Source organism: Megalops cyprinoides, chromosome 4, assembly GCF_013368585.1.
Source record: "Megalops cyprinoides isolate fMegCyp1 chromosome 4, fMegCyp1.pri, whole genome shotgun sequence".
In the NCBI taxonomy this organism is placed as follows: domain Eukaryota; kingdom Metazoa; phylum Chordata; class Actinopteri; order Elopiformes; family Megalopidae; genus Megalops; species Megalops cyprinoides.
The window spans coordinates 30,873,912-30,887,883 of NC_050586.1; the positions used below are offsets into that span (position 1 = coordinate 30,873,912).

Genomic DNA, 13,972 nt, shown 5'->3' on the forward strand with positions numbered 1-13,972 from the left:
GAACTTAAAGAGATAACAAAAACAACAAAAAAGCAGACATTTGTTTAGTCTGTTTTTTTTTTTTTTTTTTTTAGCTCTTCACAAAACCAATCTTGAAGGACCAATGAGTGGCTACGATAATTTGTCCTCATCAAACGAACCCAAACAATTGTCCAGCCTCTGCTGTTAACTTTCTTTAATTCTTTGGATGAGAGAGCATACATATACGATAACAGTTTTTGTTTTGTGTCTGAGGACTGGGATGTCAGGATAAATAAATAAATAAATAAATACAGTCTGCCATTTTAGCTTGTTTTTTTTTAATCATTCATTTTTTTCATTTTTTTTTCAAACAAACAAAACAAACAACAAACTCAACAAACTCTTTCCTTCCTTATTTATTTAATTACTTATTTATTCTAAAACAAGATGGCTGAAGTTATCTGGGGTCTCCACACACACACAAACATTCTTAACAATACATCACAAGGCTGCCCTGCCCTTGTCTTTTCGGTTCAGACACATTCCCTGCTTTGGGTTCTGATGCTGACAGTGCAACAGCGTGAGGCACCCAGGTTCCAACACCGGCGCACGCAATTGTTTCCTAATGAAAGCCATTTCCAGCCGCGGCAAACAATCATCCGCGAGAAACTCCATTAGAGATTTGCTCTGTTGCGTTGTTCTTAACGCGGCGGTAGCATAACAATGTTTAATCTCCTGAATGATACCGTATGAGGCTTCCCTGCGCTGTGATGGCCTAAAGATCCTTTTATGAAGATCTTAATTTCATATTCATGTTGCACGCGGTGTGCAGAAGCGGCCGTTTCCAATCTTGTTTCTCTGTGAGCCCTGCAATGTTAATGTACTGTGCATGGAGAGAGATGATTACCAGAGCAGAAGACAATACCACTGTCTCTATGTCACATTTCCTCAAGGATCCCAGTAAAATGCTAACAGTGATTACCACAGCTTATACTTTAGTCTGGACAATCAACCCTTATTAAAAGTTGCAGTGGAAAAGCTTGTCAGTACTCTTGGCGGTGGCATGTGGTGATGTTCCCAACCAGAACAAAAGTACAAGAAGCCATGTACATACACGTCATTTCTAGCTAAAGTAGGGCATCCGACAATGCAATAGTACAATCATCTTGTCTGATATAGCGAGAATCTCAGCACCAAAAAGTCCACTGCCATTAAAGGAGCTATTGAGTTCAGTTAACATTAACACAAAATGAAGAGCATCCCATATCATCAATGAAGTATCACTGTTATAAGGGCTGAAACCCACATAGACAGATCATAGAGGTATCGAATTTTATATTTAACAGGCTAAGGGACACCAACAAAAAAGAAAAACATTCCGTCATATAATGTCACTGAAGTTCCAATTTTAGCCGAGGGGTCCCATGCTCACAATGTGAAAGGCAGGACACAGAAATACACAAGACCAATGGGTAAGGATGAGACTAACATCCGGGTTTGATTGGAAAATGACAAGGATCTGTCTTGTGCTATCGGGGGAGCCGGGGACTGTCACTTTCATTTTCCTGAAATGAAACCAGAAAAAAGTGGTGCCCAAAAGCAACAGAAGAGCAAATTGATTGAACAATAAAAAGTACAAGAAGTTCAGAAAAGAGGGGAGACAGAGGCCCAGCATTGGGTATAAAGAAGAAACAGTTTTCATCGATAAATATGTACTGTGTGCGAATGACACTCAAACTTAACTATCCTCCTGAATGCCATTCTGCAGAGTTTATTGATAGGTTTCTACCTTATCACTGTAGCTCTGCAATGAGTTAGAGCTCAAAGTTCACATCGATACCCTAGGTTTCACACACTATCAGTCCTTCTAAAAAGGTCTCCCTCTTTACATCTTATTAGAAGCCTCATTAATTCCTTCCATCCATATCCCTTATATTGATCAGTCAATCTGGAGGCTATATACCGTGCATATCTATTTTAGTTATCATGACTGTGCTTATTTCTGGGAGCAAGCACAACAGCTATGCAGTCATTGATTCCCTCTCATTATTTAGTCTGTTGACATCGGTTTCAGACACCAAATAAGATACAGAAGATTCAGTCCCCCAAAACTGTCTTCTTTCCACAAGGAGGAGCCAGTACAAGAACAGGAACATGTATGCAAAGTGAAAACATGTTTTAAAAGGCACTTCTCATAGTCCTTCTGGGGGAGAAAAAATATGAAGAGAGGGAACAGAGTTGGACAAGCAAGTCCTTATGAGATCCCTATTGAGCTATTTACCTGGTGTGGACTTGATTCTGACAACCAAACATAAACCTGACAGCCTGAACATAAACACATTCTGTGTGTCATTTTCCAACCATCACTGATTGATGGTTTCAGATGTCAGATGTTGAATATATGTTAGATGATTCTGTATCACCATTCCCCAGGGCCATAGTGCACTGTTGAAGCAAAATTCAGTACTAGTTCTAAAAGTACAGTCAGTACTTTTAGAACTAATACATTCTTTTGAAGTAAGGAATGAGGAATTGAACCTACTGTTTCAATGCATTTCCATACAGGACTCCCTATCACCTACTCATAGGACAGGTCTTCATAACACCACTTAATATTCACATGAAAGAAGTGTCGCAGTAACCCAACCTCCCAAATGCTATCCTCTCAGAGGACCTCAATTATCTCCTACAGGCCTGACATTTACTTTGACTGCAAGGTCCGTTCCTGATGATAAAACATATCAAGTCCTGCCTAAATGAACTCCTGTGTGCTTTCCAACCGACTCACTTCTTACTTTTATTGATTTCTCCAATGAGCATGTCATGGTTGACCATGGGAGCCTGAGAAACGACCACCAGTTACATTTCAAAATTTGAATTGTTTAACCAAAAAGTACCTGGTTTTCGGCCTGGGTTTTTCTTTTTTTTTTTTTTACCCATCATTGCTTCTGATTTTAAAGTGATGCCCTTGTAGTTCTGCGCAGCATTCATCTGACAGCAAGTGGTTCACCACACAGGAAGGAGAAGGTGGAGAATTCCACATCCTCATGGCCTTCAGGTCACCAGACCTCTGAATGGAGAGCAATGTACTCCTGTGAAAGTTAATCCTATCCCTGGGTCAATGCTCCAAACACCACTAAAACAAAGATTACCAATACACATCCGTGGGGAGGCCGCAATCATTAGCCGCCTAAGCCCTCGTCATTTTCATTACAGACACACAGCCCATCATTGGATTTGACAGGAACTCTGACCCCAAAGAGATGGCTGGTTTTGGCAGCTAATTAACCCCACTGCATCACCTTGACACAACTTTAAACGCTAATCAATTAGCCGCGTTAGCGCATCATTGCTCCTATCCATACATCAAGATTGCCGCAGTGAGAGCACCTGCATCCTAAGGGCTTCCATGAGATGCACCCACCCACAGCTGACAGCTGGAGATTCGCCATCAGAGCAGCACAACTAGGAGGCATTGGTTCTAGGACATACAGGCACTGCAGGCAAAAACCTCTCTAAATTACTGCTGAGTGAGTTTTCTGCCCAATTGCTTTGGGCCTTGGACTGACAGGAATGCCTGAAGCTGGAACATCTCTCACATTAAACCTACGGAGGTTAAGCACTGCCCCTTATCAGCCTAAACAGGCTACACACGTGACGAATATACTTCCAAATGCAAGTCTGGAAAAGCTTTCACCTTTTATTGAGAATATTCTCAGAACATGCTATTTTCCCTGTCTAAGCAAACTTTGCTCGATACCTGTCATACTCATTCACAGCACAAGTTGAGGGTTTGTATTTGTGTATGGTTACGTTCCAGTTCACGTGTGTGGTAGTGTAACTTTTCCAGACAAAAGCTGACAAAAACATGGTGCTTCTATCAAAGCTTCCAACCGTCATGAATCACCTAAAGTTCTTGAGATGCAGGCAGTAATCACACGCACTGTTCGGTGGAGCCACTGGGCATCTTCCAAACCGTTTTTCACATCTGTTCGAGGCGACAACTGTCTGAGAGCGGTGGGGAGCCGTCTTTTTCCACATGTTCACCTCGCCAGACACACCAAGCGCCTGGAAGCCTTCCAGTGCTCCAAATTGAGATCGCTGAGCTGAAAATTACACTCAGCAAGCAGTGGCCCACATCCAAAGACCGTCTTGTGAATTGAAATTATGAACTCCTCAAGCGCAGCATCTGCATACTGAGAAGGGAAAGGTTTTGGTGTGTGTTGCCCTAAACTGACAATTTATTGCGAGATAAAAGCATACATTTCCGAGGTGTCCAGTGGAGGATGCCATGTGTCATGATAATTTGCCTTTGAATAGCAGTTTTAAGATCCTCAACTTTTCACAGTATGTTTTGCACCCAAAGAGAAGAATGCATTCAAAAAAGGTTTTGAAAGTAGCTGCAGACTTGCATTCAAGCAGATAACACAATTTGATTAAGAGAAATTCATCATGCTCCTTGGTCATCAAGTCAAATACAGGATGATTTCTAGAATGTGACACAACACAGGTTAGGTTTTTATCATGTTTAGCATGTTCTATCACAGCTGATATCACGATGAAAGTAAACTGCAGTCTATTGTATGTTTCTTTGAATGTTCTCTAAGTAAGGACTTTTCCTGCATTCTGAGCTCCGCACTGTCCCGTGGTTGTTTCTTTTTGCATTCTTTTGCTTTTTGAGAAATGCGATTCACATCCCCCTGCGATTTGATGTGCGAGATGCAAAGTGACGCGTCCGCTTCATCTGGAAAAAAAAAAAAAGGCGGCGGACAAGATTCCCGACGCTGCATTTTGTAGGGGGCCCGCTTTGCGGCGGCGCTATCAGATCTCAGCTGGGGAGCAGCACGGCGCTGCCTCAGCACGCCATGTCCAAAAGATGCAACGCAGGCAGAAGAAGGGGACGAGTTACAGAGCCCCCTTGCCGCTGTGGCGCGCTGCTGGAGCCGGCCCATAAATCATTACTCACCACATTAGCGCAGGGCCCGGAATAAAGACGCGCAGCGGACAAATCGGCGAGGCGAGGAACGGCGGCGAGTTCTCACGTGTTCTCAGGGAAGCGCAAAAAATGCGCCAGACGCCATACACACATAAACACACACACACACACACGTTTAAGCCTTCAGCAGTCATACGAGACCGAGGTACGAGAATGGAGCTTGTTTCTTGCACATAAGTCCAAAGCTTCCCCTTTTGTCTTTTGATCCAACAATGTGACACTAGAACTAACAATGGTTGTTCAGCGAAATCCCTCGCATGGGAATCATTAAAATGACCAGAAGAATATTCACAAATCCCTCACATCATTTGGGCAATTGAGTGCAACCCTGAACAGTTTTACCCTTTGATGTTGTAATTACATCAGTGCAACAACAGTAACTGAATCCAACCACTGTAGTGGAAAAAAGGGAAATGCTAAAAAGCTACAAATGATTGTAATGTAATGTAAATGCAACCCATCCATGTCTCTGATTGGGGGTTACTCAGAATGACTGTGATGGTAACACTTTCTATATGTGTCTTGTATTTACATTACATCTGCTAATGCTCTTGTCCAGAGTGACGGAGTGAAGGTTAAGCTAGGAGCAGCTGATACTAAATCAAGTGCCTCAACCTGATAGAAGTCAGTACACAACATGTCATATTCTGTTAAGTGCCACAGTATGTCTGAGGATATAGCATGAATGCTTCGACTTCAGTGTCAGTTTACCCAAGGTGCAGTTTTAACAGAAGTCGTGGAAGTCGGACAGTGATTTAACAGGTCTGGCTGTTGTGGGAAGCTCATTCCATCACCATGGAGCCAGAGTGGAGAACAGACATGACGGAGAAATTTGACCCTTTTGGAGAGTGATGACAAGTCTACCAGAGGTTTCAGAGTGGAGCTGGCAGAAGTTTATAATTAAGATAAGATGGAACTTTATTGATCCCACAGCGGGGAAATTCACATGTCACAGCAGCATTAAGACAGAGGTAGAAAGGCAAAGTGGCAATGTGCAAAAAATAACTTTAAAATAAAATTAGACAATGGATTAAAGGTAAGGGGGTAAGATTCCTCTTTGTATTTCATTCTGGCCACAACCACAGGAGAGGCTTGAGAGTACTTTATATGTATATTCTGTAGGTCATGTCTGCAATGCAATCTAAACAATGGAAAGACAAACTAATTACACAAGACCTACACCATATTCACTGCCAGTTGCATCACCAAGTTGGCTGTAATGCAGGTTCTTTTATCATGGTAACTCAGTTCTCCATTGGCGGAAGCCTTAGGAGTAGATGTGGCCTTCTAAGTTCAGTGTAAGCCTCTGTCCTTTCAGGCACAATAAAAACCTTAGTTGAAGTGTACTGGAGTAATGGAATAGCGGCTTACCTTGTCCTTCTTCTGTTTTTCATCCTGATATATTAACCATCTTTCACCGTCATTGCTGAAGGCCACTTTGTAGGAGCCCACAAACTGCACATGACCGAAGTCTTTGGCTCCTTGGGTGATGATGCCAGTGATTTTTGTGGGGAGTAGTAAGTCCACCTGAAAGAGACATTGAGGGAGAGAAGAGAGGGAGAGAAAGGGAAAGAAAAAAAAATCATTACAGAGAGCAGCCTTTAAAAAGTGTGAGATGTCTAATTTTCTTTTTTTTCAGCATGTCAGCATCTTCATCTAATCTTTTGAGAGGACTGTAAACTCAGTGTAAAAGGCAGCTTCAATTATTCACAACATATTGAACAAAAGAGCTTAGCCACAACCTGGACTCAGCAACTAAACGTGCCAGCAGCAGCAATGGCTGGCAAGGAGCACTGCAGATGGGGTTAATTTTTAATAAACTTTCTCATTTGCTGTTGACTTTTTACAATGTGACGCTCACTTTTAAGTGCGAAGCCGCTCCATCACCCTATAATTTCCAAAGCCACACAAAATGAGGTTTGATTAAGGGTACGCTTCAGCAACGTGCTGTTCAGTCATACTGATGACCAATGCAATATAAACTACTGACAGTTTTGTCTTTTCAAGTTCATGAGTTATTTTGAGATGAAAACAGCTTTAAACTAAGTAACCCACAACCTACATAATGGGGTATTAAACTAAATAATATAAGTCAATTATATAACATATAAGTCAAATGTTTACTAAGACTGAGTGATGTTATATATCTTATACATAAAAGTTAAGAGGAAAATAAATAAGAGGCCTTGTGATGAAAATCACATATGCTGTCAATCTGAAAATGTTCATTTTCTTAAGAGGAAAATACATTGAATAAAAATATTTTGCATAAAAAAGGGTCAGATATGTAGGAGACTCATTACATAGCAGTGTAATATAATATGCCTTAGGTTAAAATTAAAGTTTAACATGACTGAAAAAGAAAACAAAATGAGAGAACAAACTATTAATGTATAATCTTTATCCATTTATCAGGTTGTTTTCTGTGTTGGAAGGATGTTATTTAATGTAGCTCAGTGTCAGCTATTAAAAATAATGTATGAGAAATTAAAGTTTAATTACAGGGTGCATATCAATGAAGAGTACCAGGGCACATATTAATTTTCTACTGATGCAAACTCTGTTTTCCTGCAATAGGTTATAACCTCTGTTTCTCATTAACGTATAAACAAAAAAGGTCAAATTTCTCATTTGCATTCTAGCGTCTCATAATAAACATGTACTGTCACAGAGAAACTTTATCAATCAAAGAGGCGAGACTGCGAGAAAGACTAAGTTTTGTAAAGACAGACGACATAAATCAATATACTGACTGCCAGCAAGTGAGAGTTTACTTCAAAAAAAAAAAAAAAAATCAGAGAGTAGTGTGGTAATTGAGACCAGCCCTTTGGATGACAGAATGATCAAACGTCCCAACTTAAAGTAAATTGTTCAAAAATCAGATGTGAAATCATGATAATAATCCTGATTATTGTCCCTCTGTGGAAATCAGATACTGCTAGAGACAGGAATTAAGAATAAACCAATCGACTATATATGGACTGATACATGGAACACACTGGTTGGAATGAATGACCCCCCCACCCCGCACAAGATGGATGAAAAGTACATATTTTGATACCCTTCTACATCATCTTCTCCTTTTCAGTGATTCATGAGAGCAGATTTAACAGAGATACAGATGAAAATGAAGCCACCTTTCATCATCATTTTTTTTATCATGGGATGTCTTAGCTTTTCAAAACTGAAAAAAATCCATGAAAATGTGAAAAATCATAAGGCTGAACCTGTGAAGATTTGAGTTAAAGGTGCCTACAGTACATTTTCTTAGGGGTTTCGGTAATTAGCATGAATAACTAGAAAATGACGTCATCCATATTTGTCTGCTTTTGTTGCATCATTCAGACTACTGCTAAGTCATCTGGATCCCTCAAATGATAACATCTGCATAAAGAATTTGCAATACTAATACAATTTGTTTCAGATTGTGCTTCAAAGCACGCATGTCGAGCTGAACGTTCATTAGTCTTCCGTATGTATCCCTCATATACTTAAATCTTTAAACATTATATCGTGCCTGTGCTCCCAAAAGACACACATTCATTAATACCCAATAAGTACAAAACCTGCTACTTCTCAGCTGGAGCTGCATTTTGGATGGTGACCGCCCGGTGACATAAATCCACAAATCCACTGAGGTGAGCCTTGCCTGCCTGCTGCATTTTACATGCAGTGCAAGACAACAGAGAGGCCTGAATAATGTGGAATTACTTCGGATCCAGAGCGCTGTTTATTAGACAGAATTTACGACATGCCAGTTACATTAATCATCCTAATTGCCTTGATTGGGAACACTATATGTCCTGTGCAGCAATGCAGACAATGGTGTCATTTGACCTGTTCCCGAAAGGAAACGAGAGAGGGAGAGAGAGAGAGAGAGAGAGAGAGAGAGAGAGAGGGAGAGGGGGAGAGGGGGAGAGAGGGAGAATATCATCTACAGTGCTTTCTGCTTCTCTGCTCCCAGATTGGAATTGGAACAAGACAGGAACCCGTTGTCGATAAAGAGTAAATCGATAAATTAAACACAGCAGCATGCAGGTGCCTTTTTTTTTGTTCTTCTGGTGGCTGTAATATTTATGGCGCATCCGTTCCCTTGCTCCACTTGTGAAGCCACAGGCTTGCACAGATCCAGCTGACAGGGAGCGTAATTTCCTGCCCCCCCTCCCCCTCCCCCCGCCCCCCCCCGGGGATGCTCCTCTGGGGGATATCTCCGCGCCTTACTTTCAGGGAGTCTGTGGCAAGAGCAAAAGCAGGCTCGGAGGCAGGACCTGCTGCAAACAGATTGCTATTGGCAAAGTAATGCCTTGTGATCAATTCCACTTCGCCGGGGCTTCAGAGAGGAGATGCAAGCTTCGGCTGTCCAGTGTGGGTTTCTGAGAACACTCTCATCCTCTCTGAAGAATGCAATTCCCCTGGAGCTCTATCTCAAAGCGCACAGTCGGCTGGAAGATTTTTTTTTTTTCAACGGACGACCATTTATGTCATAAATAAGGGTTGGCCTGTTTATACAATAAAACACATTTAATTTAAAAGGAAAAAAAGTTTGATCCCATCTTCGGTTCAAGGCCTGTTAAAGTGCAATAATATTTCTTACCCAGCTGAATACTGCATATTTTTTTTATACTTCCTCTACCTTGGGAAGAGGCAGTCTGTGAACAGGAGCTAAGCCTGCTTTATTCTCACAGTGCATCGCTCAAGTGATCTCATTCTGGTCAATGACTCAAGTCTGTCCCCGAACGAGGCGGCGTTGAGGGTAACCTCGTAATTGCTGTCATAGGTTGTGGTCACAAAAAGACGACCGCTTCCAGCACCACCGCGCCCCCTTGCTTTGATGCCCAACTAAATGAAGGTGGGATAAGCTTGTTAGAGGGAATTGCACTTAATGCGGGCACACGCTGAATGAATTTAACCAGGGCAAGAGCAAAGCGTTTGAAGTCTCGCAGCAAACCCATGGAAGCTCGTGGCGGTGTCATTTAATCCTGCTGTTCTTCTCCCATGATCCTCCAGGGCATGGAGAGGTGCCAGACTACTCCCCCTGCCTGTTCCTCACCTGTGAAAATATTTACTGCTTTACACAATTAAATCTGGGTAATTAATTAGTTTCTGCGCTGCCTCAAGCTCCACTCCCTGGAGTTTGGCGCACAACTGGACCCTAGATGCAGCGCATTCTTGTGATCTGTGATTTTTTTTGGTGAAGGAACATCTGCTCATTAAGACGTGAGCTGCTAGATCACTCCCTCTGTCACTGTTTGAAGTGGTGGAAAAAAAAAAGGAAAAAAAAAGAGCCTGTAACGGCATTAGAGAAAATCAATTAAACACACACATTCCACAGATTGGCATGCAGGGACTGGTCAGGCCTGACGCTGAAGTCGTTTAATTGTGTTTAGTCAACACTTATTAAATGTACAAATCACATACTCTAACCTGGTCTCTTGACAGAGGACCAATGCAGGCAGGCCACACTGAAGGTGAACTGTGCATGGAGTCTGCACAGGCAAGCACATGAAAGGGTCGTGTGAGCAGTGTACAGTGGACTGAAAGCAGAAGTGTACATGGGTTTTCCTGCTAGCTCGTATTTAACAGGGTCACCTATCAGCCACAGAGAGGTTTAGCTATCATGAAAACCTCCTCAAAGGTGCATGTTAACAGTCTGGTACATGCTGTTCTCTGTGACGTTACAGCTGAGGAGCAATCACGTTGTTTCCTGATCTGCCTGTTACAAGTAAGGTGTGGGGAATTGGAATGTGTACCAGGCATCAAAATCTAACAATACTAAACAATGTAATTATACAAAATGAAAATGCATTACATTACATGATTATCTGCATATTTTGTGACACATACAGCCAGATGGGGCAGACTCTCTTGTATGCCATCAGACCCATTTGTTTAATCACCCCCATAAAAATGAGTAAATTTCTTGCATGTGCAATGCTACTGGGAAAAGGTAGCTACTAGGCAACAGACCACATCTAAAACGATTCTCAATTTGTTTGAAATATTTGGCTGTGACAATGCTCACTCTAAAGCATAAGTATAATCACAGTATAAAGTATAAAGTATATAAAGTATTAAATAACTGGGGAAACTGATTACACTTACAGGGCAAAATACATAAAATACTACAGCTGGCTACTCTGGCTAATGCAAGGGTGATGAAAATCACATATGCCAGCAATCTGAAAATGTTCATTTAACTTTAGTAATAGTGTGTTGCAAGTAAGTACTTTTGTACCAAAAAAGTAACATTAGGAAGGTTGTGATACTAAGCAAGGTAATATTCAGCAGGGTCATCAATATGGAGGTGCAAGGTGCTTCGTTTTTGGCTGGTGAGCAACATGAGAATCCTCAAATGAGATGGACAGGATGAGACTAAAAAGACCATCTGATAAAATCAGTGAACTAACAGAGGAACCCTTGCCCGCCTCAGCACAGCAGCCTGCTCTGCAGAAACGGCACCGTTTCCCGGCGACAGAGCTGTCTGTCAGAGTGGATAAGGCGGTTTGCGCCTCAGACTCCTTACACAGCGGAGCAGTTCTTGCGCGTTAAAGTGTGGACATTGCTCTCTACCCAGAGGCCTCGGCCGTGATCAGCATTTCTTCACAGAGGGGCTAGAGCAAGCGCGGCGACGTGTCTGCAGGACATCCGTTCAGCATTGAAGTGATAAATGCTCCGACCCGCTGCTCCTCCCCCCCGCCCCCCCCAAAAATGCTCCGGGGACGTCTGCTTAATGCTTTTAATGCCGCAGAATGTCAGCCGCTCTCCGTGGCTCCAAACTCCCTCGACACGCATATCATCGCCCCTTTAAAATAAAAGGTCTCACCCACGCTCGATGGTGGAAACGTCACCCATTTCGCGCTGAGTATTAAGGACCAGAAACAGACGATGAGGGCCCTGATCTCGCTGTGCTGGTGACAGTCGCAGTGGGCCACACGCCAGCTCTTGGCTGTTAGAGTCTAAGACTCGCTTTCGCTAAGCTGAGCGACGATGCACATCAGAGTCAATCCAACGTGGATTCTCCGACATCAAACCAAAAAAATTGCCTGGCAGAGCCAATTAGTTTCATGCCACACTCGGATTTGGGCGCCTAACGGAATCTTCGCGGCTCTGCCTTCCTTCCTCTTCTCACCTGCGTTCCGCGTGTTCAGCGACGCTAACTCTTCCTCATGGGGTTTTGCGTGTTGCACAGCAGACATTCATTTCTATAGTTAAACAAATTGCTCGGTACAGGCCCTTTTCCAAAGGACCCAGAGTGTGAAGGAAGATCATGAAACCAAGAACACACAGTGAAAAAAAAACAAAAAAAAAACAGAAAGTACAAGGTGAGCAAAAAAGTGAACGTCTCTTAGGAGGAAAACACCTCTGAACACAGCGTGGCGATCATTACTGTGCTGACACAACAGCATTTTGTTCTGCGCAGGTTATTTGCCATGTATTATTTACACCTCAAAGCCTCGCCTAAGTGCTCTGCAGAAGACTGCTTGAACAAAAAAGTCACCGGCATGCCGCAAAGCGAGGCTAGATGAGGGAAGAAAAGCCAATTATGAAAAAAAAAAACCTATATGAAAATCTCAGCTTCCATCAAGCCAAGTTCATTAAAAATAGAAAAATAACCTCATCTTGAACGGAGTACGAACAGGTTCCCTCAGCATGGCAGAGCATATTGAAAATTTAGATTTTCAAATGTGGGTGAGAGTGATAGATTAAAGAAACTATAGCTTAAAGAAACTATACCTTGGAGGGCAACAATTTTCTTATTGCACAATGCTTCATACCTCCTTGTAGTAGTAATGCAGGGAACCACAATAAGGCACATATATAATTCACATTATATGAGGAGCTCAATCAAAACTTGAAGAACAGAAATGGGAGGGACCTTCTTATTAGATACAGTTGTGTGTTGTTCAGAATGGTGCTGTTGCTGCCCACAGTCATAACTGCGGTGAATATTACACTTCAGAAAAGAGTTTGAGAGGTAGGAACAAAAGCGTGGTGTCCATGGCAACAAAGCTCAAACACAAAAATTAAGGAAAGGGGCTTGGACTCTGAAGCTGGTGGTTTTTAAAAAGGTTTTTGTCTTTTTCTTTTGTAATTTTCTTATCACAAAGCATGAGAGTGATAACACACACACACACACACACACACACAAACATTTTGGCTTTAAGCCATTGTCAGGAGTGCAGATGAAGGTTTAAATCCCACACTGATGAAAGCTTACAGCTGAAGCTGAAACATTACAGTTTTATCGTCTTCATACTTCATAAGAACCGGGAATTTTAAAAAGGCTTTAAAACCCCAGTAGAATCAAGTAGTGCATGGTAGGAGAGGACATCATGGAGAGTACATCATAAAGTACATGAAAAAGACTCAAGTGATTTCGGCCTTCATCCTAAAAGTGCCAGCATGTTCTTTTCAGACTCTAGCTAGAGGGTTCTTGGTTCCTTCTGGAGTTAGTATACTGTTACCGCTGATCAATTTGTATCTGTACTGTTTGTTTGACTGGTGCACTGAACACGAGGAATAGGTATTGAGGGGTACTCTTCAGCCCCTGCCCTGTGCATGTGTGTGTGTGTGTGTGTGTGTGTGTGTATGTGTACCCCTGCCTCTTCTTGCATCTCTGACTTTTAACTTATAGTTTTCCCTGCTGTGAGGGGTGGGTCAGTTTTCACTTCATGCACTAGCAAAGCCTGCTGCCTGCATTAAATCTGTGACACACAAAAATTATTACATGAGAACAGGATAGATTATTTCCAAACACAGTGATACAGACACTAATAATGCTCATGCAGGCCTCCCATTACATAAATCAATACTCAATTTGCTTTATGTAAGCTCCCATGGGTGAAGGTGCTTAGCTGGCCTTCGACTGCTGTGGTACTTTTTATTCTTAACTTTGAGTAACAACTTTAAGGGAGTGCTCCGTTATTTCTGTTCATCCAATACAGTTCCCATGAATTTCCCTGACTGACAACCTCACAATAATGTGCAAGAAGAGGCAGAATGTCCTCCTTGATG

The 13,972-nt window shown here is 42.1% G+C and overlaps 1 protein-coding gene across 3 annotated transcripts in view; it reads right to left on the bottom strand.

Moving 5' to 3' along the window:
- LOC118776608 (EGF-like repeat and discoidin I-like domain-containing protein 3) overlaps positions 1 to 13,972 on the bottom strand; it is a 134,645-nt gene that overhangs the window by 6,987 nt on the left and 113,686 nt on the right. For all 3 annotated transcript variants that reach the window (XM_036527056.1, XM_036527055.1, XM_036527053.1), the window contains one exon: positions 6,329 to 6,484. In XM_036527056.1, coding sequence (XP_036382949.1) covers positions 6,329 to 6,484 — 156 coding nt within the window. The remainder of the gene's footprint in view (positions 1 to 6,328; positions 6,485 to 13,972) is intronic.